The 26,959-nt window shown below is 51.5% G+C and overlaps 8 protein-coding genes across 8 annotated transcripts; 5 read left to right on the top strand and 3 right to left on the bottom strand.

Annotated features, from left to right (window-relative positions):
• Positions 1–134: 134 nt before the first annotated feature.
• Positions 135–5,335, top strand: PMZ80_009291 (uncharacterized protein; the record flags this gene model as incomplete). The annotated part of the gene is made up of 2 exons (XM_064877686.1): positions 135–4,638; positions 4,692–5,335. 2 exons carry the CDS (start codon positions 135–137, stop codon positions 5,333–5,335), a joined length of 5,148 nt encoding a protein of 1,715 aa, XP_064726411.1.
• A 310-nt stretch (positions 5,336–5,645) lies between these two features.
• PMZ80_009290 (uncharacterized protein) lies at positions 5,646–8,954 on the bottom strand (the record flags this gene model as incomplete). Its single annotated transcript, XM_064877685.1, has 3 exons — positions 5,646–7,116; positions 7,164–8,599; positions 8,652–8,954. The coding sequence occupies 3 exons, from the start codon at positions 8,952–8,954 to the stop codon at positions 5,646–5,648; spliced, it is 3,210 nt and encodes a 1,069-aa protein (XP_064726410.1).
• A 1,201-nt stretch (positions 8,955–10,155) lies between these two features.
• PMZ80_009289 (uncharacterized protein) lies at positions 10,156–12,171 on the top strand (the record flags this gene model as incomplete). The annotated part of the gene is made up of 1 exon (XM_064877684.1): positions 10,156–12,171. One exon carries the CDS (start codon positions 10,156–10,158, stop codon positions 12,169–12,171), a length of 2,016 nt encoding a protein of 671 aa, XP_064726409.1.
• A 379-nt stretch (positions 12,172–12,550) lies between these two features.
• Positions 12,551–13,516, bottom strand: PMZ80_009288 (uncharacterized protein; the record flags this gene model as incomplete). The annotated part of the gene is made up of 1 exon (XM_064877683.1): positions 12,551–13,516. One exon carries the CDS (start codon positions 13,514–13,516, stop codon positions 12,551–12,553), a length of 966 nt encoding a protein of 321 aa, XP_064726408.1.
• Positions 13,517–14,611: 1,095 nt separating this feature from the next.
• PMZ80_009287 (uncharacterized protein) lies at positions 14,612–19,703 on the bottom strand (the record flags this gene model as incomplete). Its single annotated transcript, XM_064877682.1, has 9 exons — positions 14,612–14,857; positions 14,917–14,967; positions 15,048–15,104; positions 15,156–15,563; positions 15,615–16,397; positions 16,447–16,499; positions 16,556–16,810; positions 19,197–19,594; positions 19,642–19,703. 9 exons carry the CDS (start codon positions 19,701–19,703, stop codon positions 14,612–14,614), a joined length of 2,313 nt encoding a protein of 770 aa, XP_064726407.1.
• A 1,352-nt stretch (positions 19,704–21,055) lies between these two features.
• PAB1 (Protein phosphatase PP2A regulatory subunit B) lies at positions 21,056–23,360 on the top strand (the record flags this gene model as incomplete). The annotated part of the gene is made up of 2 exons (XM_064877681.1): positions 21,056–23,175; positions 23,228–23,360. 2 exons carry the CDS (start codon positions 21,056–21,058, stop codon positions 23,358–23,360), a joined length of 2,253 nt encoding a protein of 750 aa, XP_064726406.1.
• A 1,003-nt stretch (positions 23,361–24,363) lies between these two features.
• Positions 24,364–25,586, top strand: PMZ80_009285 (uncharacterized protein; the record flags this gene model as incomplete). The annotated part of the gene is made up of 2 exons (XM_064877680.1): positions 24,364–24,474; positions 24,618–25,586. The coding sequence occupies 2 exons, from the start codon at positions 24,364–24,366 to the stop codon at positions 25,584–25,586; spliced, it is 1,080 nt and encodes a 359-aa protein (XP_064726405.1).
• A 393-nt stretch (positions 25,587–25,979) lies between these two features.
• On the top strand, positions 25,980–26,796 carry PMZ80_009284 (uncharacterized protein; the record flags this gene model as incomplete). The annotated part of the gene is made up of 2 exons (XM_064877679.1): positions 25,980–26,424; positions 26,480–26,796. The coding sequence occupies 2 exons, from the start codon at positions 25,980–25,982 to the stop codon at positions 26,794–26,796; spliced, it is 762 nt and encodes a 253-aa protein (XP_064726404.1).
• Positions 26,797–26,959: the final 163 nt, after the last annotated feature.

Here is a 26,959-nt window from a genome sequence, read left to right as displayed (position 1 = left end):
ATGAAAGTCTTGGCGGGAAAGCGCGTCTGAAAGTTTCCGCCGCGGCAGGCACGCGTCAAGCGACCAGCAAAACTTTAGGTTTAGGTCCCAACAACGACCATTTTCGTTCCTTCCGTATGCGATGCGGCGCAAACATGGAGAGCTTAGAGAGACTTCAAGGGTTGCATGCCGACCTCATCGCCCATTCTCAGAAATCGCTATCGAACATTGACCGACTCTGGCAAGAGCTACATGATTCAATTCAAGACTTCAAAACACTACTTGATCAGACCAAGTCGACAGATGCAGAGGCCAAGGCTTTCAGGGAAGGAAAGATAGAGGTTGCAGGGCAGGAGTACGCCATCAATGAGGAGTTCCGCCAGCTCAGTGTTGCCATCGGTACTGCTCTCGGTATCTCAGAAGAGCATGCTGGCCGATTGATCATCCAGACCCAAGCATCAGGCAGTGAGGACGAGCAGGCCACCATTGCCGATGTTGTTCAGAAATACCACGACCGCCGCGACTATCTCCTACAAGACCTTCGACTCGCCCTCCAGCAATCGGAGGACCTGGATCTCGAAGAAGATGCTAGGGCCGGTTACAAAGAGGTGGTCGAAACAATTCTGGATACCAAGAACGGAGTCATAGCGAATGGCTCTGCCTTTGCGAGGAAATGCATGCAGGCTATGGGCGATATAGAGGCGAGACAGATCACCTTGAACGAGCAGATCCAGAGCAAAGCCATCCTCAGCCAGGCCCGAGGAGAAGCCTTCTACCGCACTCTGGAATTTCAGCGAAGCAGCTTGTTCAAACAGCACGAAGCATTAGGCGCTATTCTGGCCCTACTCTTCCGCGGGAACCATACCATCTCTGAAGACCTACGTAAACTTCATGAGAGGGCCCAGAAATGGCAGCGCCTGGATTTCAGCTGGATACACTATCTTCCTGCCTTCGCCGCCGCTTTCCAGCGATACGGCTCACCTGAGGGCAATAGTGCTCAGTCGCAAGAAGCAGTCCAACTAAACAAGCTCTTGATTGCCAAGACACCCGATGATCCCAATGGTCCTTACAGGCCGTTGGCTGCCACTCTGGAGATGTGGTGGACAGCTGAGTACAGTGGCTTCTGGCGAGACAATGCTGCGCCTGACAGCGATGCGGCAACACGAACAGCAACCATGAAGAAGGCGTTGGATGATGGAGCTTTAGAGTTCATGCTATCTATTTGCACTAACATGAAGAGCGACCCGTGGCAGCAGTCTGCTCGCCATGAGTTGGTAGAAATGCTCCTAGATGGTAGCAATATCTCTTTTGACGGCGTCGATCCAACTTCTTCATACTTTCTTACGATGATGATGGAGGCCTACGAAGCTTTTGCCGACGCTTGGATCACAAATATGCCTGATAGCATTAGAAAGCTCAAATCAGACGAGGACGATCAAAGGCTGAAACAGATTACAGCATCTTCGGTAGATGGCGTACTGCAGCCTCCCCCACGTGATCAAGGTGTACGTCTTCACCTAGAGGCATTTCTGGTGGTCATTGCCTTTGCCTACGAGAACCGTCCTGAAGCCGCAGAACAGTGGTGGGAGGACCCAGACGGCAATCTGTACGGGTTTTTGCACTGGGCCTCGCGAAGGCAGACTGTACCCCGCGTCAGCGCCTTCTGCGAGATGCTCTGCGCCGTCTCAGAGCTTTCGGAGAACGCACACGCTGCTCACAGATTTTTGTTGGACGATGCAGCGCCAGTGCCGAGCATTCGAGGCAAGAAATTACCGTCGCTGAACTACCAGCAGATTTTTGCTGAACTAGACTTCTATTCGAAGAAAGTGCACGAAAAAGCGCAACAATCACAAACAATCAAAAGCCGACAGCAGTCGGAGCCGGAATTGAATGAAGCAGAGAGTCCTATCATGTTATCATGCTACCTACGACTGCTTGCTCATCTCTTCCGACAGACCTTGCACGCTCGAGATTATGTACTGAATCTGCAAGGAGTTGATCTGCCGAAGAGCTTGCTTCATCTCAGCTCAGGCCCGATCCCATCCTTCCTGCGAGCTGGGATATTTGCGTTCTTCGAAGCTCTGTTGACGGACAAAGAGTGGAATACATCACGGCGCATGTGGTTCACAATTGATGAGTGGGCTTCCACGAATCATGACAGGGCGATCAGCACAACCGGAGACAAACAGCCACCGCCGACCACTGCCGCATTGCAGAACACCTTGTCAGCCATTGCGGCCTCTTACAATCACTATGATGCCTTCCTCAAACTGCTCGTGGCGTTAGTCGATCCACTTCCCGAGATCAGTGGGCAGCCGATACCATTTCCTCCTGATCTTGGGAGCAACTATCGCTTTCCCGGAGTAGTGCCCTATGTCGACCTTGTCTGCGGACAATTCACCGTGAAGAACCTCCAAAGTTGGGTTGAAGATGGTAATAGCCATGGTTACATCAGAATTATTGCATGCATTGACTTCATGTTGGCATGTCTGAATGGATTTAATGAAAACTACGTTACAGCATTGGACAGGTCATCAGGAACAACCAACGATGAAATCTATTACCAGATGTATTCTCAACGTCACCCGTTCGCGAGAGTGATGCAATGGGTCTTCAGCACCAGCCTCAACAAATGCCTCATGGAATTGCTCCATCAACCAAAAGAAGTGGTTGAGACAACAGACCTTGACGATCCAAAGATCATAAACCTCCAACGTGCTGTGGAACTTCTTAATTCCATCATGAGTCTTCAGCCCACTTATTTCGACCTTATCAAACCGAAGAAGGTCAATGATGGATACAGGATTATTCAATTCTCTGGCATCACCGCTATTGAAGACAGTATTATTGGCCGACCCGAGTTGCTCCTCGACATTTGCCGGTATGCTGCATCGGACCATGTGCAATTATCACTTCAGTCACTTGAGCTCCTACAGAAGCTTTCCGAGTCTGCACGTTTCCAGAACCACCTTTTTGACGAAACAAAACGAGATCGCACGGGGCGTCACATGATTGAGATGATGGGACCCACAGGCGAGGCACAGCTGAAACACATATCTTCAGCTCTAGCTGCACACTTCGCTATCGACGATCGTGAATTGGAACATGGGAGCCAGGCCGACGGTTATTTGCTGAAAGACGGCATCCTATCCTTCTTCAACGCATGCCTGGCGACACAGTCAGAATCGCCGAATATCGCCCATCTTCTGCTTGGCTTCGAGCGCATTGGCAACCGTCTTGGCTTCACATCCGAGTTTGACCAAGGGACTTCCATGTTTGACGCACTGGCAGGCCTCTCAACAAACTACCCTGATGCTCTTGAAGGAAACCTTCTTTCATGGCTGTTACACACCAAAGCCGAAACTATCTGCGTGCTGAAACACTTGTGGTCATTTTCAGTATCTTCTGATCTGGCCATGGTGCAGTTGAGGCGGATGGGCTTCCTGACGCAACAGCTCTCGCGCCAGTCAACTGTTGCACAGAACTCCTTGTGGGACGGAATGAGCATCGTGGCACCAGATTTCTACTTCCGCACGTCTGCTGAAGCTTTTACCGATTTCTTATCGTTCCGTCGGCACCTGTACGATTACGTGACAAGAGAGATCCAGTCAGTCGCTACAGTAAACATTAAGGCTCTGCAAGAGAAATATCTTGGTACGTTCCAAGGAAAGACAATTGGTGAAGATGGTGTTCCGACAAATCACTCAACCATCTACGAGCTCTTCGACTTCGCCGAGCTTGACACCAGAGAGCCCGAGGCCTTATTATTTCCACGGCTCGAATTCCTCAACGACATTGATTTCGACGCTTACGAAAAAGATCAGCTGTATGAGATCGATAAGGTACAAGTCGTGCTGAACCGACGATGTGCCCAGATCGTGGATTACTTTCGAGATGCCAACAGACCGGTCGACGAGGATGCTCTCCATAACGAAGCAGATTACATGGTTGGGCTGCTGCAGGCACGCAATCGCCACGTCCTCACCAGAGTTGAACGCATATATTGCCTCCGAAGCTACGTTGACATGATTGTCAGCATAGTCGACTGCTGTCCAATGGAGTCCGCGACAAAAACACAATTCATCCTCCACATGCTCCAGCTCATCTTGCCAAAGCTTGACACATACCTTTCAGATGGTGCACCAGAAGCGGTCGAGCTCACACGAATGGCCGACACGCTTCTCTATGCTCTCTCAAACATCGAAACTGCATCTTCAACAAAAACACAGACCAGAATCGACATCACAGTCGCCGAGAAGCTCTTCCAGCTCTTCCGTATCTGTGTAGAAGGAGTCCCACTATCAGCCACGAATCCCGACCTCCGAGCCGTATTATACAGTATCTGCGCTCAGTACCTCACACGCATAGTATCATCGCCAGCCAGTAACACAGATTCTTCGAAAAAAGCCCGAAGCAACGCAATGGATACAATCCGCAGCGCAGGCTCCCAAGTCATCACTATTCTCTCCGACGACGCAGACGACGGCCTCGACACCTGTCGTCTGAACGCGCTAAACCTCCTATCACAGCTAGTCTCCGTGGCACGTTCTCAGAACTCAAATCTCATCATCGAGTCCTTCATCAAATCCAACATTCTCGAAGTCCTCCTTGATCCAATCAAGAACATCGCCGAGGAGTTCTCCATCACTGAACCAAACAGTAAGCTCCACGCCATCCCCTTCCACCACTAACACCACGCTAACAAACCACAGACAGAACCTACCTCCTCGTCCTCTTCGAAGCCCGCACCCACCTCCTCCTCCAAGTCTCCCGCACCCGCCCTGGCGCATCCGCCCTCCTCGACGCAAACCTCGTCCAGACCCTCCGCGACAGCGCCCTGTTCTCTGCAGATCCCGATCTCGGCTTCGATCTAAACCTCGCTGATCCGGCCGCCCTCATGAACACTGCACATACAAATGCACGCTCGACAAACGGCGCTGGACAGAAAACCGCACTAGTCACATACTTCACCCTCCTCAGCACCTGTCTGCGCCTCCTCCTGAGCACATTCCTGAGTTTTGGCCCAGAGAACGAAAAGATGATATACCTCGTCCGCACGTTCCTGGCGGATTATCGCGGGAATATGGTCGGTGTGTTTAAGCGTGCGGCTGGTCTGAATCTGGCGAGTCAAACGAATGTGGCTGCGAGTTTGGGGGTTTGGGGACCGGGTGTGACGCTGTCTGCAAGCGATCGGGAGCTCAGGAAGGTTGTGGATGAGTGTCTCAAGACGTATACGGGGCTTGCTGTTGGATCTGGGTTTCTTGAGTTCGAGGATGAACGTGGTCTTGGTGGGAATGGAATTGCGACCGCTGGGTTTGGGAGGAGTGCGTATGGGGGTGGGAATGGGTTTACATAGTCGGTTATAGCTTGTGCATAGAGATTGGTAGGGCACAAAAATGTAGCATAGCATGCGGATTGTTTGGAAGGATTAATGCTTTTGATCTATGCTACTGTCTTTTGTGCATACAAATCCTCTCTCGCCAACGTACTAGAGCACAAATGTTTGTCAGCTTGCCGTCACCATTGCACTCCATACATGATCCCAGCTTGCCCACTAGCTCTTCGACGTATCAATGCTTCAGATACAGATCTACAACCTGGCAAATCGTGTCGTATGACTTCGTTGCATCAATCTTCTCAAGCATTTCTTCTGAACCCGCATCGAGTCAGTCAAACACAAATCGACCTCTATCCTCGTTTTGTCCAAGGGACCTTGAGTGACCATGGCCCGGCGAAACGGGATGTCTGTGTCCGTGCGAGAAGACGAAGTGCTTCGCCTCATTGTTGTTTCGGCCAGTCTGAGTCTGAGTGTGGGCTTGTGCAACACGTCGCTCCTGCGGCGTGACTTTTCGGCTAGCACTTGTCATACTCGTTGGTGTCGGCAATGGTGGTGGTTGCGTCTCCTGGCCGCGTACCAAGTTCTGCTCGTGGAGGAACAGAGTATTCTGGCTGCCGTCGCTAGCGCTCCGTCGGTGGCTTCTATGTGTATCGGTGGTGTTGGCTCTGGTTCGTCCCTTCGCGCGCTCTTTCTCTGCAGAGCCAATGACTGCCAAGCACAGACTAGACAGCCGATCGAGGTGTGACAGGGTAATCTGCGAGGCGCCGAGTAGCTCAAGTACTCTTCGACCGTCGTGCAGCCAGCGGCGGACGATGCTGTCTGGCATACAGAGTGTCTTTACTGATAGCTCTCGAATCAGGATCTTCCACTGGTGAAGGACCGAGTTCATCATGATCGCATCCTGAGCATAGTCGCTGTATAGCTGCACCGTCCTCAAATTGGCAATGATGAGATCATACTGCGCAGCTTGGTCATAGTAGAACTCGATTACTTGCGGTCTGTTCCTTGCCTGCCATTGGCGTTTCGTGCGTATGATACTGTCTCGTGATAAGCGACCCGCTTCCAGCTCTTCCTTAAGAAAGCTGTTGCACGTTTCTATGAGCATGTATTCAAGCTCGGACCATAATTTGCTCTGACCTGAGCTTTTGATCGAGACTGGAAACACGGTCCTCTGTCGTGACGCTGGTGGTGTTATGATGTGAACATCATCATTGGCGCCGTCAGTCGCACTCGTTGCGTACTGTTCCATCATGTCTTCTTGCTCTAGTTGCTCCAGATCCGCCGTCAGGAAGCCGTGACGGATTTTGTGGCTGACCTCTTTCCACCTGCGCTTGTTCGTACTTATTGGTGTACTTGTCTTAGGTGGTGATGGTCTATCTGGTATCTGATTTGTGCTCATGCTTTTCACCATACCTATGAGCTTCTTAACCGGCGATCGTGAACGAGGTAGGGGTGTCTTTGCTGGTGAGCCTCTGAGCCCGAATCTTTGTTTGGATGGGCTGGTAGGGGTAGCAGGCCTTCGACCGCGTCTGTCGTCATCCTGCTCTGCTCCTTCTGGGTTCCTCCTGCTGGCATGGTGGGAAGGTGTACGCACTGGTCGGAAGTCCTCATTTTCATCAATGCTCTCCTCCTCTTCTTGTCCTGTGTTTTCATCAAGTGGCCCTCGAAAAGGCCAGACTGTGCTCGATATGCCATTTTTGTGATAGGTGAGAGGCTCGGGCGCCGTAGTACCGGGCGTAGGTAGCTCAATAGAGTCACGGTATGGATTCTTCTTCGCAAAAGTTGTGAAGGATGTTGGCCTGCATAAGTTAGCATTCGCGCGTCATGTTGTAAGGGCTGTACACACGAGGGAGGGTCCGATCGCGAAGTCGAGGAAGAGAATCTGTACTTCCAACCCTTTTCTTTTGGCGACAACTCTTGCGGGCCTGACATTGTAGCAGAAACCAGCGATCGCAGCTCATCCTTCTCTTTGATCTGTGTTATGCCTGAAGATGCGAACGAGGCACTTGAACCGAAGACGAGAGGTGAGGTAGTATTTGAGGCAGTATCCTTGTTGCGACCAAAGAACATGCGCTGTGTCTCGCTTTGAATCGACGGCCTGCCGCTTTGATCGGCAGGGCTTAGGGGAAGAGGCTTGTTGCTGTATTCATCATAGGCTCCATTAAAGCCCAGGCCTCTCAATGGTGTGGTTTGCCTCATTTCTGGGAGACGAGCGTTGCTTTGTTGCTGGGTTGGCATGCTTGATCTGGTGATATGTGAATTATCTGACATGCAGCTCGCGAGGGTCGAGTGCTGCTTGCGCAGTTTTGGTTGTTTTGATTTTCGATCGTGTTTACCACGGAAACGGGTCAAAACATTTTGTAGCCAGCTAGCACGTGGGGATTGTTGTGTTGATTGCCAGCTGGACCTGTTTGAGGAGTTTTCAGGGCCTGCCTTCACCGGCGAACTAGTGTCATGATCTTCACTCTGAATATGGTTGCCTTTTTTCGTCTTGCCATGAAATAGTGCACCATCGATCATTCGCGCCTGGCGATGAACAGCTCGTTTCTTACTTGGAGTGGCTTCCACGTCTGTAGATCCTAGATCAGATGGCAAGCTGAATCGATTCTCTTGGATTCGCCCAAAGCGTAAAGACAGTGGTGTCTTCTCATTAGCCTCGCTGGTATGCGGCTCAGTGGCCTGAGTGGTCGGCTCACGCGACTTGGATGCCGAGGCACTAGGCACTTCGTCTGAACCATTCTGACCTTCTTCTAGTATTGCGCTGTGACTGTACTGACTCTGGGAGTCAGTTGCTGTTCTCCTCCTGGGGCTGAGCAGGTCGAAAGGAAAACCTTGTCTTCGCACAGGAGCAGGCATTGATCTGCGCGGAGAGCCCAACGCGTTGGATCTCGAGTTGTGCCTTCTCGAAGGCAATAACACATTTTCTTCTGAAGGCTGACTACTGCCAGAAGATGCCTGTGGGCTATGGGCATGTACCTTGCCATTGTCGCCTCTGCTAGGTGTTTGGCTCAACAGAACTTTGTGGTACTCTTCAACAGAAGTACTGCCGCTGGATAGCTTCGGCTCAGGAACTTCGTGTACAGCATCAAGGTTATTACTGTGGATAAGCTGGGAGGAGAATGACGATCGTGGGCTCCGCAGCATCGACGTCGTCCTTGACGTTGTATGTGCCTGCTGGAGTGTGACAAAGTTCGTGGCTTTGAGCAGGCGGATTCGAGTGCTTGTTGGAGGCAGCAATGTTTGACCGCGAACTCGTGGAATATATGGGTTGTGAGGGTTGTCCTGGAGCTTGTTCAGTGAAAGGTCATTTGTCCAGCGACCGCGGTAGACGAACATTTCTGTGCCTCCAGCTATGCCTCCAAGACCTCCAAATGTCACCGTCATCGCCATCACCAGCAGCAGTGCTGTCGTCCTCAAGCAGTTCTTGAAGCACGCTAATGGCATCAGGGGCCTCGCGGAATCCGTACTTGTCGACTATCTGAGTAAAAACCTCTTCCATGCCGAGAGAAAATGGATAGAATTGGACGACTTTCTGGCCTAGCTCCCGGAGGAAGAAGCGACACGATTCTTCGTCAAACGTGCCCAGGCATTCCGGCCATGGCAGAATGCCCTCCCCGGATGCTGAGCGACGGTCCATCTTTGAGATGATGACTTGTTACGAATCGACAACATAAGCAACTCCCATTGCGTGATGAAAAGCGTTGAGGTCGCGCCATCTTGTTGAGTTGTGCGGTTGAAGTGGAAGGTGGCGGTCATACTGGTCGTTCCTTCCTCGTGGCAGAATCGTCCGATTTCTGTCAGTATCACACAACCAAGCTCCTTCCGATTGACTACCTAGAAACTGCTGTTCAAGTAAGCTTCATGACAATAATTCATGGGAACACATAATGACTCAAGCAAAAGGATTCCCAATTTGCATGCTCGCAAGGTCCAATGTGTGAGAAGTAATCTCCTGCTTTAATCAACATATGTGCCATTGATCATGCTCACGCTGACAATCATGAGCAGGGCATAATGCTATCAGGCCTTCGAACATATCGCAGTGCATCGCGCAACTGCTGTTTTATATCTCACGAAGCCTGCTTCCATTGTTGAGTAGGGCTGCAGACCCCAAATTTGACCATGGCTTCAACAGCTCGATGCTTTTTCCATGTCTTCCTCACACACGCCTCACTTTCCGATACCTCGCGCGTCTTTTTACTTGGCCGAGCGTCTGCCTCTGAAGTGGTACAGATCGATCGATGACGCGAATCCTGTACGACAACGCCGTGTACCGTGTACAAAATGGTTCCGTCTGCCTACATAAGTCACATGCCTACATTGATGTCGCCAAAATGGATGTGAAGAAAACATAAAGACGCGTCAGTTCTGCCCAAGCTGGCTTCAATTTCCTTCATGTCACTAGTGGTTATCATAGCTTGTCACGTGATATCCGGAGATGCCGACGTGCTCATCCGACCTGCGGGGGTGAGACCTGGGGACCTTCCATGCTTCATCGAACCAATCAGAAAGATGGCTTTACTCGTCGTTGCCGTCAGAGGCTTCCGGGATGGATGGCAACCCGGGTCTTCGTTGACCGGGGCGGTCTGGAGCTCCGGCAATCGAGCTCGGAGCCAATGGCTTGCACGGCTCGTGGCCTGGGAACAGGTTCGCCATGTGCCTCAAGGTTCGCTAATATAAAGTGGTCACTGAAGCTTAGCATCGTCTTCTTCATCAGCAGAAGTCTTGCGACATTGTCTCACTCCGATATCACTAGCATTTTGAAGTACGAATCTCGAACTACAGCTTGACAACAGCTTCTCTACTGCCATTGACCACTGAGAACACAATTTGCCAGCATGGCGCCGCATATCGAGAAGTACGATGTTATTGTCATAGGAGCAGGTCCAGTCGGTCTCTTGACCTCGGTTTGCCTATCGAGATGGGGCTACAAGGTCAAACACATCGACAACAGACCTGTGCCAACAGCAACTGGTAGAGCAGACGGCATACAGCCGCGGACATTGGAGCTGCTGCACAACCTCAAACTGAAAAGGCCGATCATGGCATATGACCCAGCTCGTGTGTTTGAAGTAGCTTTCTGGGATCCAGCTCCAGGCGGCAAGATCATCCGAACGGGCACATATCCATCATGCCCATCGTTTCTCGACGCTCGATACCCATACACAGCACTTCTGCATCAAGGTCTGATAGAACGGGTGATGATTGATGACCTCGCCAAGACAGGTACACATATTGAACGACCAGCCACCATAACGAGGTTCAAGACCAATAATGCCGATTCAAATTACCCTGTTGAAGTCGACCTCAAGAACCTAGACAGCAATGTCACAACGACATACCGTGCAAAGTACCTCTTCTCCGGCGAAGGCGCCCGCTCTTTCGTCCGGGAACAACTCCAAATCCAGATCCGCCACAAAGACCCGATATCTTACGTCTGGGGTGTCATGGACGGTGTCCTACGCACGAATTTCCCGGACATCAAGATGAAATGTACAATTCACTCCGACCACGGTAGTATCATGGTCATACCACGAGAGAACAACATGGTTCGTCTGTACATTCAGATCGCCTCCAGCACAGACCCAGACTTCGACCCTCGGAAGACCGCCACGGTCCAAGAAGTCCAACAGGCCGCACAGAAGATCTTCCAGCCCTACTCATGCGAATGGGATCGCGTAGAATGGTACTCAGTCTATCCCATCGGCCAAGGTCTAGCAGACAAATACACTCTCGACAACCGCGTCTTCATGGGCGGTGACGTCTGCCACACTCACTCACCCAAGGCCGGCCAGGGCATGAACACAGCCTTCCACGACGCAGTCAACTTCGCCTGGAAGATCCACCATGTCGAGTCCGGTTTCGCAGACAGATCCATCCTCGAGACCTACGAGAGCGAAAGACGCGCCGTAGCAGACACCCTTCTCGAATTCGACAACAAATACGCCGCCCTCTTCAGCAAAACCCAATCAGCAGCAGGCGACGAAAAGGCCGCTGCCCAAGCAAACAAAGACTTCGTCGAACTATTCAAGGCAAACTGCGAGTTCACCTCCGGCTTCGGCGTCGCCTACGCAGCCAACATCTTCAACTACACCGAGTCCTCCCTCCCATCCCTTTCCCAAGACCTCCGCAACCTCATCCTCTCCCACGACAAACACGAACACAAACTCCGCCCCGGCCGCGTCATGCCAAACTCCAACGTCATCCGCGTCGTCGACGCAAACAAAGCCCACCTCGAGAACGAGATCCCCTTCAACGGCTCCTTCCGCCTCTTCGTCTACGGCGGCAGCACATCCTCACCCAAACGAGGCCAGCATAAACTCCTCTCCGCGCTCTCGGATAACCTCCTCAAGAGCGGAAGTTTCTACCAGCGCTTCATGCACAAGAACCACGCAAAACTCGATACACACCACGACAGCGACAACCCGCACAGCCCCTTCTTCAGCGTGGCACTTACGCTCTGTGCGAGACGTCCCGAGATCGAAATTGAAGACCTGCCTGAACTCTTCCAGGCGTATCGCGACCATGTATATGCTGATGACTCGGAGAATGCGCCGAACGCGAAGGTGGCGAATGCGAAGTACGGCTCACATGCGAAGGTTGGGCTCGTGAAGAATGATTCCGGTGATCAGGCTGAGGGTGCAGTTGTGGTAGTGAGACCGGATGGACATCTGGGTATTGCGGTGAAGCTCACTGACGGCCCGGAGACGGTGGAGGTACTCGATGCATATTTCGGGCAGTTTCTGAAGCAGGGTGAGTGGAATGGTGAGAATGGAAGTAGTTGGGGGTCGCTCCTTAGGCAGGCTGATACGAGGCTTGGTGGTGGTGCGGCTTATGTTAAGAGTTTGCTTTGAGCGTTGGCGGTTGAGGTCTTGGTGATTCGGGAATAGCGGGCGTTGATTGTTTCATTCGAGTGTATACCATTTATCTTTGAGCTAGCGATGGACCTTATTCAGCGTTTACAAGTAGCAGTAGGTAGCGTCAAGTTTAGCTCTTGCACTATATCGTGCATTCTATATGCTCATACCTACTCGTGCTCTTTCTTATGCTGATGCTTATGCGAAAGGGTATCTTGACTAGCCTGACCTGCGACATGCTCAGAACCATTGCGCATGTTTGCGCCCATCAACCCGAACCTCTGCAAACGCCAAACCGTGAATCACAACGATTGATTCCATGACCAGCGGTCATGACACAGAAAAAATCATCAAATCATAGCAAGCAGTATAAACCTCAATCCTTCCCTTCCTCAACGAAAGGCCTGCTCCATCCCAGATTCAGCAACCGACTCAGCGGCACCACGAAGCCGCTCGCCACCCCACCCCACATCTTGCTTTCAACATGCCGCTGACACACATCACGCGAAGCAGCCACTTGTGCTTCCTGCCGCGCATACTCCGCCATCACACCATCTAAATATTCAACCAACTCCATACACAACTCAAATATCCCCTTCGCCTCCCGCACCACTTCCCCCTGCTCACCCTCCGTAAGCATCTCACTCACCTCATCAAACTTCCTCTTAAACTCCAATTTCAGCTGGTCCGCCTCCGGGTTATCCTCCGTCGCTGCATTAAACCGCCAGAACGATAACGCCTCTATTCTCTGGTCTTGGCCTGTTTCCGTCTCCAGCCAGAAGTCCGGCCCCGCGCGGGCGAGCGCGCGATGGATATGTCTACCGCCGTTGAAGAGGGCGAGGTACATCGTCCACGTATATGCTAGCGCGAGATGTGGCTTCTTTAATATGCGCTGTGTGATGTGTTTTGTTCTTGTATCGGCTTGGGATTTTACTTCTTTTTCTGTGTGGATGAATTGATCTGCGCTTCTGGGGTGTTTTAATGAGGATAGGCGTTCGGACAGGAGGTCTATGTCATGCTTGAGACTCTGCGTGCGTGCTAGACCTGGGGTGTGGAGGGTTGTAAGGATGCGCGATTGTCTTGCTCTTCCTGCTTCTGAGTTGTCTAGCTGGTTGGATGTTGCCTCGTTGATTCCTCTTTCTAATGCGACGAAGATCTGCCCGAAGGTAAGGATGCCGAGATGGTAGGCTGTTGGGTCGGAGGTATGTGGTGGGAGACATTGAGGCAGCCGGTTTATTATGCTTACGTTGAGCTGGGTGTGTAGGGATCGTGTGGCTGCGTGGAGGGAGGACTGGAGAGGTGATGCGCCGACCGCTAGGGGAGGTTCTGCGTGGTTGACCATCGTATTCGTGCCGTAGGCGGCCTCCTCAAAGGGTCTTGGCCCTCGGCTTCTGGAAGAAGTCTGCTGTAGTTCACATGGATAGATGCTGATTCCTGTTGCTTGTAATATCCTGAATGCAATGAGTAGGACAATAGTTATGCGCGGTGCTTTTGAGGACGATGTCCTGGAGCAGGGTCACTTGCAGAGTCACTCGTGCAATGAATCACAAGCACAAACGAAAAGACCTTGCGCAAGCAGGCAGCACGGCGGAGGTCATAGGCAGCAGCGAGGTGGGAGGGGAAGAACCAACGTGACACCCACCGCCTTGCTCGAGGCACATCTCTGGAATTGCTGCTTGAAACATGATGGCGCGGTCTCGGAGGCGTGATCTGATAAGAATGGAAGTGTGGATGCCATTGAATCTCATCTGCCATCATCACGCGTGGATGGAATCGGCAGATCGGGAAGGCAAACTTGATTTTCCAGCGAAGTAATACCGACCCGGTGCTCAGCTAGGCCAAATGCAGCCTAGTGGCGGCTGCGAGTTGACAGGTCCTGGGGGTTTCTCGATCTAAGCTTGTTCTCACAAGGCACGAACCGACATTGTTGACTTGACCATCTTCCAGCTGGAATCTTCGAATCAACATCGCTGTTCACTTTGATATCAGGAGCACTCGAAGAACATGGTGCTCTGGAGACTAGACAAAGTGTCCCTAATCGTGATTTAGAGCCTCTGGTCGAGCTCAATACGAGCAATCATATCCTCTTCGAGAACCCTTCGTACGAGTAGCGGATGGGTCATATCGTCGAAGCGTTTCGAACAACAATACTATTATGACTGCAGGCATATGCAGCTAAGGCACAAGCAGGATCTGCTTGACCCCTCCATCCTGTTGATGTGCTATACACGTCGAACGAACATTGCGTAATGCGAGATTGGAAAGTACCGACACAGCTCGTGTAAGAGGGCCCCACGAGCTATCTAGCATTGAGACAGAGACCATCCCAGGTATTAGGACTCTGAATTATGGATCTTATGTGTTGTCTTCCTACAGGCAACCGAGCCGAGGATTGTCGTGCGACAGTGCCATTATCTGTGACCAAGAAAGCTCAGATTCAGTCAACGGTCTCCACACTAAAAGGCGGCTGTCGGGCAGTCTTCTCCAGATGTTGACCGTCCTGATTGTCAGAACCTGATCCGGTATCCTTCTTACCCATTGTGATATCAGAACCACCCAACAGAGCAGTAAGGCCGATGTCGTGCTCAATCTTCTCCTTACGCGCTCTATCGGCCTGAGCAAATCCAACTTCGCCGAAGAGCTCGTCCATTTCCTCGAGTGATCTGCCTTTTGTCTCAGGAACCTGTGTGGTGGAGGAGTGGTCAGTCTAGGTCTCAGATATTCTAACGGATTTGGACTTACGAAGAAGTACACCCAGAGAACGCCGACGGTAGTCACGGCACCGAAGAAGATCTATTGTATCGTTAGGCCTGAAGATCAAGCAGGAGGACGGCAGCGTCGCCGGCGCCGTTGGTGGAAAGGGATGAACTTACAAAGGCTCCGAATTGTGTGGCAGAAATGAACGGCGATGTGGAGATGGCAACCGCGAACTAGATGGGTCTGTCAGTGCAAGAGCTGAGAGTAGTGATCGAATCGCTTACGTTGTTCAGCCAGTTCGACGATCCGCCAAGACTGACTCCTTTAGCTCTCATTCCCAGTGGGTAGACCTCGCTGATTATGATCCACGCCACTGGCCCCCAGGAATATCCGAAGTTGATGGCATAAAACCAGACGAAGACGACAGCCACCCATCCAGCTGCTCGGTGAGCTGGCCAGTTGTCGCTGTAAGCGCCGATGATTCCGGCTACGATGAAGTGAGAGCAGGCCATACCGATTCCACCGACGATAAGGATGGTCTTGCGGCCAAAGCGGTCGACGTACAGGACAGCTGGGATCGTGGCCAGGAACATGACGACGCCGACAACGCCGGTGGCGAGCAAGGAGGTGGTACTGCCGCTGAGACCAAAGCCGTTGAAGATGAATGGTGCGTAGTAGAGGACGGCGTTGACCTGGAGATACAATCAGCATAAGTGTTTTCCTTAACGAAATCATTAACTTACCCCGTTCCACTGTTGGAAGACCATGGTGAGCACTGCGACCACGGTTCGCTTGAACATCGACTTATTGGTGACGAGAGACATATAGTCGTACAGGCCGATCATAAAGTTACTCTTGAAGCTGCCATCTTGGTATTGAGGAAACTTCTCGGTCAGGCGAGCCCGTTCGAATTCGCGTGCGGCCTTGATCTCGAGAAATTCAACACGCACTTTTATGTCCTCTGTTGTGGTGCTTCGAAGCCGGGCCAGAGTCTCCAAGCACTCTTGTTCGCGTCCGCAGTTCATCAAGTGGCGGGGACTCTGCGGCATGAAGAGCATCATGCCAGCAGCCAAGACCGTTGATGGGAGGAGCTGGATGCAGATGGGAACCAACCAGGCAGCGTCAGATTGGGATTCTCCTGTACCGCCGATAAAGTTCGTGCCGTAGCCAATCCAGTACGAAACCATAATGCCGAACGTGATAGCCAGCTGCTGGAGAGCCACAAGCGCGCCACGGACTTCTGGTGGAGCTAGTTCAGCATTGTATAGCGGAACCAGCATGCTGAAGGCTCCAACACCAATACCAGTCACAAAACGGCCAGCAAGGACATAATCTTTGTTCACTGTGCATGCCTGTACTATCACACCCACGGTGAAAACAGCGCAGGCAATGACGACGGTCACACGTCGTCCCACAGCATCAGCCAGCCACCCGTTGATCAAGGTTCCTACCCACGCGCCTAGTTCGAGGATGGCTGTTAGGAGGCCCTGTTGGATACCGGTAGCTCCACTATAGTAAGGATCGATCTACCGAAGGTTAGCAGGGCTTTTGCTGCTACAGCTGATGGACGCTCACCCGGTTAATGAACGAGGTCATCGTCAGAATTTGACCAAACATTCCTTGGTTATCTGAACAACCAGGTTAGCCAGCACATGACGGGATACAATGCTTGTCCAAGACTCACATCCATAAACAAAACCACCAAGAGCCGCAAAGGTCGCAATAGCCGATGTCTTGCCATTGCTAATGATGCCTTTGAGACCAGAAGGACCGGCAAACTGGGCTCGTCTGGCCGAGAGGCCCTGTCCTTCACCTGTGGGCGCCATTTGGACAGTTTTCACCATGGAGAGGTTTGCTGAGAAGGTTGAAAGCTGAAATGAGAGGTCTCTGAGGAAATGCGCGGCATCATCGTGCTTATCTAGTCTGTCGGCTGGGACGGCTGTGGCGCGTCAGGCGAGCGACCCAACCCCGGACTGCAGCTGGGGGACAGGAGGCTCACACCAACCAATCGAGAAGCTCCAGGCCACATTTAGGCTAAATGCACGCTCCACACATTTTGCCATGTGGTATTGTATGATCACGTGTGCCTGTGGGCAGATGGTTCCATGGCAGCATATGAGTGGACTTCTGTTAGACATGGTCTTCTGCTTCGTTTGGAAAGTTCAATTTCAGCTATCCATATCGTTGCATCATTGCTGAGCTTCAGTCCGCGACAATCGTAACTGCCGTAACTTCGTACGGTTTGCCAAGTGAGGCCAAGCAATGGGTTGCGGAGAAGTACTGTAGGGATTGGAACACAAATTCCGAACATGTACTGTGTTGACCTTGAGCTCCTGCCGCCTAAAGATACGCGTTGCCGAGCGGATTGCTGGTCCTTACCAAGACCACGCAAGACTTGAGATGGGTGCTCACTTCCACTTGGCTGACACAATATGAACGGCTGGACAATGACCAGCTCAGGACGCTCCAGCATCCTGAGGCACGAGAAGCAGTCTGAGCATCTTACAGTGATACAGTTTTGACACTGCTTCTGCATGTTGTGAATTCAAGTTGGGAGATCCGGCAATCGATGCTTCTCACTTCCTGTTGTGAACTCGACGGTGACAGCGAGCTTTTCCTAGAGGCTGGATTGTTAGATCGTGGCATGTTAGCGGGTCAAAGCTACAATACGATACTGATACCAATTGATTGCTTCAACTCATCTACTGGTGAACGGACGTGTTACAGTACACATGGGACAAACAGGAACGCGATGCGCTAGACTGTTTCGGGAATAGCTCAGAAGCACATCTGCTTATGTCAGGCTTTTGACAGTAATCCGCTCTCGCCTTGGAGGAGGTCGATGATTAATGTGATACTAGTCCCATAGCAAGCGCAGGTAATCATGGCATGACATGTGGAGGCATGGGGCTTGTAGATAAGCTGTGCGGCAGGGAGCTTGAACTGCAAATAGTGGGTCGACATGGGAGATGAGTATGTTCCATTTGAACTAAATATATACAGTACGGCTTTCTAGAAGCGCTACCCTGAATGAATAGTGGTAGGCGAAGCGGCGTATTGACCCTCGCGTAGGCCACTTCGTGCTGTGGTGTAGCTACTTCCATGTTGCCCACCAGATTAAAACCTCGTGCTAGATTGACTGGGAGTGGGCCGGCGTGGCATCTGATCAAGCCAGTGACCAAGTGCATCCCTTGGTTGTCCAGAAGCGAGGACGACCATGACCATTCGGCTCGAAGGTAGTGACCACCGACACAGAACTTGGTGTTCGTGGCAGCTTTCGGACACTCAGCTGCAATTGACATAGGCTGTCGTGTTTATAGATCGGACGTGCCTGCTTAACACACAGACGTGGTATCCACCGCAAAAGTGTTGTAAGCTGTCGTACAATTTCCTGTCATATCTGTATGGATCATGCGCTTGCACAGAAGATGGCATGTTTCCTTGTTGAGCATTTCCCCCTGTTTAGCTGATGAAGACCATGTGCCTGATGGTAATGTGGACTCTCGGTGGATGGTAGAGACTTCATGTGCCCGTTCTCCAAATGATGCATTCCAGTTGTCTCTGTCTGTCGAGCTTCTTGGCCTGGCGTTCGGCTGCGGTATTCCTCAAGGTTTCCCTAAGTGAAGAGATGACTTTCCAATTGTCGATATCGAAACTGTTCCTGCGGGAGGTACTATCGAGCGATGCTGTCCTTAGTGGAGACATTGTTGAATGTTGTAACCGATGCTGTTTGCGCTAGCGTATCGTGTGCAATGTATGTCAGATTGTCGGCTCTGTAGACTGATTGTAGCGGCTCTAGAAGACGAAACTTCAGTGTGAGGCTCAAGAGGATAGATAGAATCAGAGAATGAGGGAGGTTGGCAAAGCTTATCTGCCATGTGGTGAAAGTCGGACAACACGTGGGCGCCAATCAATGGACAAAGGGAGAACGCTGGTTTGGGAAAGCGCGCACATGGGATGACTGAGACGTGGCTCTTGCTTCGGTGCACGGGCGCACAGAAGCAAAGGAGAACACCCAGAATCTGTACTCTTGTGCCACTTTGTGCATGGGGTGATCAGTGCTCCCACCCTTCCTTTGTGGAAGTCCCACCAGCACGTGCCAATTGCCGAGTCATCGAGGATTGTGGGGAAACGTGGTGGTCGCAGAAGTGCCTATGCGCCCGTATCATGACTCGAGTAGAGCTCGCGCAGACCAAAACAGGGAGTAAGGAGGAAAGAAGGGTGTAATAGATGACGTTGATTGAGGCCAGCGCGCGATACACACCTATTCGAGTTACTACGGTGATGTCACGTCAAGCTATTCGAGGCAGCTTAGAGAAACTTACGCATGCACCTCATTCGCTCTTCACCGTCAGCAGCAATTTTCTCTCTCATCTCTGCTACACTGAGTTGCTTCTTCTTCTTGTGTTCTCCAGCGTGTTCACCTTTGTCGATCGGTTTGTTGCTTGACTGTGGTGGAGGGAAGAGGTATGACCAGCTCGGACCTGGCGAGTCGACCTTTGGTGTACTTGGTATGCGTGCCAAGGCGTTTTTCGAAGACTGGGGGCTCGCCAGGCGAGCTCGAGCGAAACGAAGCGTGGTCTCGACCGTTGCATCATAAGGCAACTCTTCATTGGTGGGCGGCGGTGATGATACGAAACGCTCGACCCTTGTGTTTTGCGAAGGGGTAGGCGTAGATGGTCGCTTGTTAACTGTTTTGCTCGTGACAGGCGCGGACCCTCTTCTAAGTCTTGTTAGCAAAGGAGTCTCTTCGTCGCTTGACGAATCTGCTCTGGTGCGGTATTTGTTGTCGTTTGAGCCACCTGCATCCTATCATTGCGGGCGTCCTCCATCTTCGCAACTATGGGTTTCGAGACGATCAGGATGTTGAAGCAGCTGGTTCGTTTTTGTACCTGTGGGCGTAAACTCGTGTGACACTAGTTAGGTGCCTCAAATACTTGAACCTGACTGTGAGCTGGATATGCGGCTTTGTGCTAATCGTGGCTGCACAAGGGGAACGCTTTGTTATGTGTTTGCCTTGCACTCCGTTGTTGGATGTATTGAGCACACTTCACTCCTCAAGATTGCCGAGCAAGGCAGTGATCGCTTCCTAGAACAGGCTTGAATCATGTGAAGTTCTAACATGTCACAGCCAGTCGACTTTGACGAGCAGTGAGGGTATTGTGCATCTCGTGTTATGGTGTACCAAGATGTGTCCCGCCCGCTTCCCAGGAATTGCCAGTAAAGGGCATCTAAAGTGGCCTCTTCCCCTGCAAGTTCCGTCTCCTGGCATTCTGAGGGTACGGACGTCCCATAGCCCTGGTGTGGCTGACAGCGATGCTCCGAAACAGGCGGCGATGACGCGTTAGTGAGTTCACACAGCAGGCGACGCTAGTTGTACATAGCCATCGGAGAGTGTGCCCGACTTGTTCAAGCTGGAGCAGTATATGTTCAGCTCAGGAACATGCATGGCCTGACAATATGAAGAAGGCGTCCATCGGACTAACTCTGCGACACATAGCTTCCTTTCATCAAGCAGTTCTTCTCGTGCATCACGCAACACATGCATGGGACGAGATCAGTAGTTCATATCATCCAACGATGCTCGAGCGACTCCTCTGATCCAAGTGTGACTGCCGTTGGCCATGAATGACAACGTCCATACCTGTGGTTAGAAGCTGAGGCGTTCGTGGTCGCGGTTGCCGCAACGGAACTTGGTCCAACAGAAGGCACCAGCGCTAGCTCCTTCCAGTTAGTTCCGTGTGGAAATCTTTTGAGTGCCTGCCATCGTTCTTGAAAACCATCCACGCTTCTGTTCAGATACACATCTTGTCAAAAACCGTCTCGAATCTTTTTGTGGTTGTAAGCCAGCACTCGCTTGCAATCCTTTATTGCCCGTACCCCTACGCTAAAACATTCGTGGCCCCAAAAAAACTCAGAAAATCCAGAAAAACCCAGGTCGCAAAGTAAGTCATCGCAGCACAAGCCCGTCACCTCCTTTGCCTGCGACGACGTCTTTGTTCAGGACTAATCCACATCAAAGGTACGACGACATTCCATAGCTTTGTGCGATATCTCAGCTAGACTTATCATCCTTCTTCATACACAAATTTCATCCATCCGCACGAAAAGGTCGGTCCTTCCTGCAATCTACGGAAGCGCAGTCTCGAGTCCCAAGATTGGTGTCTGACCAACCACAGCAACTATGTCTGCTGAAACCGCTACCAACCCGACCGAGGGTCAAAATGGCACTGAGGCCCCAGCTCAGAATGGCGCTGCTGCCATCAACACTCAGGTCGACGGTGCTGCCGACGACAATCAGACCCCAGCCTCTGCCAACCCCAATGACGCTCACTCTGCCTCCCTCTATGTTGGTGAACTTGACCCCTCTGTCACCGAGGCTATGCTTTTCGAGCTCTTCTCTTCCATCGGCCAGGTTGCTTCAATCCGTGTCTGCCGTGATGCAGTCACCCGTCGCTCTCTCGGTTATGCATATGTTAACTACAACAATATCGCAGACGGCGAACGTGCCTTGGAAGATCTGAACTACACTATCATTAAGGGCCGACCTTGCCGAATCATGTGGTCTCAGCGAGATCCTGCTCTTCGAAAGACTGGCCAGGGCAATGTCTTCATCAAGAACCTTGACAACGCCATTGACAACAAGGCTCTTCACGACACCTTCTCTCAATTCGGCAACATCCTTTCCTGCAAGGTCGCTCAAGATGAGTTCGGCAACTCCAAGGGCTATGGTTTCGTCCACTACGAGACTGCTGAGGCTGCCAACAACGCCATCAAGGCTGTCAACGGCATGTTGCTGAACGACAAGAAAGTCTATGTCGGTCACCACATTGCGAAGCGAGACCGACAGAGCAAGTTCGACGAGATGAAGGCCAACTTCACCAACTTGTACATCAAGAACATCGACGAGTCTGCTACCGACGATGAGTTCAGCAAGCTCTTCGAGAAATACGGCGACATCATCTCTGCAGCCATCACTCGTGATGACCAGGGCAAGAGCCGCGGTTTCGGTTTCGTCAACTATACTGATCACGAAGCTGCTTCCAAGGCTGTTGATGAGCTCAACGACAAGGACTTCAAGGGCAAGAACTTGTATGTCGGTCGAGCTCAGAAGAAGCATGAGCGTGAGGAAGAGCTGCGCAAGCAGTACGAGGCTGCCCGCATGGAGAAGGCCAACAAGTATCAGGGTGTCAACCTCTATGTCAAGAACTTGGCCGATGATGTCGACGATGAAAAGCTGCGAGACATCTTCGCTACCTACGGCACCATCACCTCTGCCAAGGTCATGCGTGACACTACCGACCGACCTGTCTCCCCCGACTCCGATAAAGAGAAGGAAAACAAGAAGGACGAGGAGAAGCCTGCTGAAGAGGAGAAGAAGGAGGAAGAGACCACAGAGGACAAGGACGAGACCAAGGAGGACGTCAAGGAGATCAAGAAGGATGGCAAGACCATTCAGCGAACCTTCGGCAAGTCCAAGGGGTTCGGTTTCGTTTGCTTCAGCAACCCTGACGAGGCTTCCAAGGCTGTCTCTGAGATGAACCAGAAGATGGTCAACGGCAAGCCACTCTATGTTGCCCTTGCTCAGCGAAAGGATGTCCGAAAGAGCCAGCTCGAGGCCAGTATTTCAGCACGAAATACTCTCCGACAGCAGCAGCAAGCTGCCACCGCTGCTATGGGCGGCGCCTATGTTCCACAGATGTTCTATGGTGCTCCTGGTCAGCAATTCCTGCCTCCAGGTGCTCAGCGAGGCGTGCCATTCGCAGGTCAGCAGGCTATGATGATGCCAGGCATGCCACAAGGTCGTGGTCAATTCCCAGGCGGCTTCCCACAAGGTGGACGAGGTATGCCTCAGGGTCAGCAGCTCCCTCCCAACTTCGGTATGCCAGGTCAGATGCCATTCATGGCCCAGCCAGGCATGATGAACGGCTACAACCCACAAATGCAAATGGCTCAGCAGATGGGTCGTGGTGCTGGTCGTGGTCAGATGGGCATGCAGATGCCACCAAACATGCAGAATGTTGGACGTGGCGGCAATTTCCCCCAGGCTGGCCGAGGTGTCTTCCCACAACAAGGTGGTCGAGGTGGTCCTCAAGGACGCGGTCAATTCCCACAAGGTGGTCCAGGTCGCGACGAGGCACCTGCTCCCAGCACCCTCTCCAACCTTGCTGCGATGAACCCACAAGCCCAGAAGCAGATGCTTGGTGAGGCCATCTACCCCAAGATTGCTGCTATGCAACCAGAACTTGCTGGCAAGATCACTGGCATGCTGCTCGAGATGGAGAACGCAGAGCTCCTCGGATTGTAAGTTGAATTTCCCACTCCGGTCAATGAACGATTGCTAACATTACTTTAGGGTCGATGATGATGAAGCTCTTCGCGGCAAGGTCCAAGAAGCCTTGAACGTCTACGACGAATACATGAAGCAGCAATCCAACGGCACAAAAGAGGAGGACAAGACGGATACTGCTGAGGCTACTGCTGCCTAAACTGCCCACGCGCAGTCTGCAGTACGCGGCCCATCCTTCATGTCACAAAAGTTCTTCTAGAGGTGCTGGCACATCCGACTTATGTTGTATCACTTGAGTGGGCGGAGTATTGGTGATCTTCATGGACTATTGTGGTTCACTGGGTGTGCGATTTCTCTTTTGTTCTGTTCAAGATACCCCGAGATTGAGACGCATGAAATATCGACCATGGTATGGTTACATCTTCAACCGAATGCTCATGGAGCTTCAGAATCATGACACTGCTATCATACATGAGATAGATAGCATAATACCAAAAACATCGGAAATCAGTCAGTATCTCGCATGCGTAGGACAGACACTCTTCTACCTCTAAGGATTCGGTTCATTGTTTATGTATTTCGCAAAAGTTGCTGTATTTTCATCTCGCTTGCTTACTAAGCAGTAGCTCTTCTGGGGTCTCGGTTTGTTCTTCGTTAGCTGTGATATTATCTCAGTGCCCTTCACCTCGCAGCCTCAAGAGTAGCAGCAGCGTGCATCGGTCTGAATCCTTTCTGGTGTTAGCAATTCCTTCTGTGACTCTACGAGAATTAAGGGCTATTCCTGGCATGAATTCAACGAGGTGCAAGAAACCATGATTGGTGCATATTCGACAACGGCACGCCTGAAGAAGGCAGCCCCATATGCTACCGCTATTTGAAATTCATCACTGATTTATTGCTTGATCGGCGGATTAACTAAAACCAGAGGTGTGGGAGGACGACAAGGCTCCGTCCGTTCTGTTCGTCCGAAGTAGACAACGTCTACATTATAAATGGGCTTTTCTTAGCCGTTACTGCTTCCCTCGCTAATGCTCAGTGGGAAGAACCATCCCAAGAAGAATATAAGTCTCGACCAGTGAAACCTGCATTCACCGTTCAATAACAACAGGGTCTAGTTTCGATTTCGCTCACTTCAACCGCGGATCTCTCTTACACCAACGTTTGATATCTTTTACCCCTACCTTCGACCTTGCTAAATCATCATGACCTCGAACACAGTCAACCTCGCTGCTTGGCAGCTCGAGCCTAAAGGTCCAATAACTGTCAAAGAAGCAGATGTGACGGAGCCAGGACCACGAGAAATCAGAGTCAAGGTTCGACCATCATCTTACCCAAAGCGTTGTAAGGAACGTGTGAACGTTGTTCGGCTAAGTTCCACTGTGACCAGTTTCACACTTCTTTCATCAACGCCTTGCTTAAGTCTCAGCAACAACGCTGACACATTGTATCTTTGCAGGTCATGGCAGCGCCCATTCAGCCTGCGGAAGCAAAACAGTTCTACACCCAAGTTATGCCTAGATTCAAGTATCCGGGCATCCTCGGCTCCCAATGCGCTGGTATCGTCGATGCTATTGGCTCCGACGTTAAGAAGGTCAAAGTCGGCGACCCTGTTGCCGCGGGCCTCAACAACTATGCCAACGGGGGCGACCCTGCTCGAGCCAGTTTCCAGCGCTATGCTATAGCAGAAGAATACGAAGTTATTAGCATCGGACAAGACCTGTCTTTCGTCAACGCAGTAGCACTAAATACTCAGACGCCAGGTGCTGCGCTGTTCAAGGTTCTCGGGTTGGACCGCCCACCAGTCCCACCGGCCAAGCCTGAAACGAAGGGCCAAAAGATTCTGATCTGGGGCGGCAGCAGTGCAATGGGAGCGCTAAGCATTTGCTATGCTAAGCTCGCAGGATACGAGGTCGTTACTACGTGCAGCCCGCACAACTTTGACCTTGTCAAAGACCTAGGAGCCGACCATGTCTTTGACCGGAACGATCCTGATGTTGCGAGCAAGGTCATCGAGTTTCTGCCAATCGCCTTCTGGCATGACACGATCAGTCTGCCAGAGAGTATCAAGCCGATTACACAAATTGCTGCGGTACAGCACGAGCAGACTAGGGAAGACATCAAACTGCTCACACTCTTGCCGGTGACGGCACAGTTTAGTCCCGGTATGCCTGAGCTGCCTCCTTTTCTCAAAGCACAAATGCACTTCTTCAAGAACAAAGCGCCAGAGAACCAGGAGCATGTCGAGTGGTTGATGGGAAAGCCGGAGCAGCCTGGATTCCTGGAGCAAGGACTGAAGGGTGGGTGGATCAGAGGGTTGCCGGGTAAGTCTATGGGTGGGTTGGAAAAGGTTGAAGAAGGAATCAAGATGGTGAATGAGGGAGAAAACAGCGGGTTCAAGGTTGTTATCGAGCCTTGGAAGGAGTGAAATCGTCCGCCATGCACCAAGCGTAACTCGTTGTTAGCTGTTGTAAGAAGAAAGAATGACCAAAGAAGGTGCGTCTTGCCAGAACAAGCAGGAGTCGTCCTTCCACGGCTTTTCTCAATGAGTTCTTTCGCAGATATTGGACGTCGCTTTTTCATGTCTGAGTCTCAGCTATCGTCAGTGCGACAAAGCAGCAAGGTTTGCAGGAAAGGCATTCTTCTTCAGTCATACTTAGCTAGGCTACAGATTTTGTTCTTCACTCTCGAAGCAATAATGTAAGTGAAAATTCTTATCCCCCCTACTTACGGAGCCTGCAGATCCGTGAGTGTATATATCAATACCTTCGTGGATTCTTCAGTCTTTGACCAACGACCACTGACACACAACCACTTCGCAATGGCAAAGACCTGGCTCGATCTTCCGACGGAGATTCGCCTGAAGACCTACCGACAGTTCCTTCACACCAGAAAGTATGATTTGCGAGCCCTGCGAGGAGGTGCATACGCCTATGACTGTGGCACAGACTATCTCTCCGACCGACAGAATCGTCCCACTCTCGCAAGTTTGCTTTTGATCTGCCGACAGGTCCACTTGGAGGTCAAAGACGTCTTGTGGAAGGATGCAACTATAATGGTCACTTATGGTCTCCGACAGGCAGCGGCGCAGGACCCTACACAAGTCAAATATGCGACGGTGTTCGGCGATGTGATGGCAGAAGTCGACTCTCTGACTGCGGCACAGAAATTGGACGTTGAACTAAGAAAAAACTCCAGAGTGCCGCAAGCCCTTCGATCGCTATCAGTTGACACGTACTTCTTTGTGTCTGCGGCTGATGATAAAGGTCAGCAGTACCCAAATCTTCACCCTTGTCATAACCGTTGCTAACACATTGCTAGGCAGTCTAGAAGCATTCCTCCAAATTGGCCTGCACCACGCTCAGAAGCTGGTCTTCTCTATGGTGCCTGCTTCTGTGATTCGAAAGGACGAGTTCAATAGAGGTGGCATTGCTGCCACGATATGCATAATTACCATTGACCAAGTACGAAACGTTATGATCAAGGGGCTTACGAAGAGATGGGTGAATGAGGTCAGATATCAGTTGGAGGGTATGGATACTTTTCCCGCTGGAACAGTCTTTACGGCAGTCAATACCTGGCCTCGAGGCGGGAGCAGCAAGCGATCTGTCAAAACTATTTTGTCGCAGACAGCATAAAGGTGCCTGAGGGTGTGGTGTCTTGGCATATCAGACGTGGGGCGGGCAGCAATACCTGGTACAGTAAGAGCATATTCGATTGAGCGCTGGTAGCGCGTGATATATTACTAGCTCAAGAGGGTATAGTGTCCGATGATATATAGGCCACACATACCAAAGTCTT

Source organism: Knufia obscura, assembly GCF_036327395.1.
Source record: "Knufia obscura strain CCFEE 5817 isolate CBS 148926 chromosome Unknown scaffold_13, whole genome shotgun sequence".
In the NCBI taxonomy this organism is placed as follows: Eukaryota; Fungi; Ascomycota; class Eurotiomycetes; order Chaetothyriales; family Trichomeriaceae; genus Knufia; species Knufia obscura.
The sequence above is the reverse complement of the archived record's forward strand: the minus strand, read 5'-3'. Positions and strand labels throughout refer to the sequence as shown.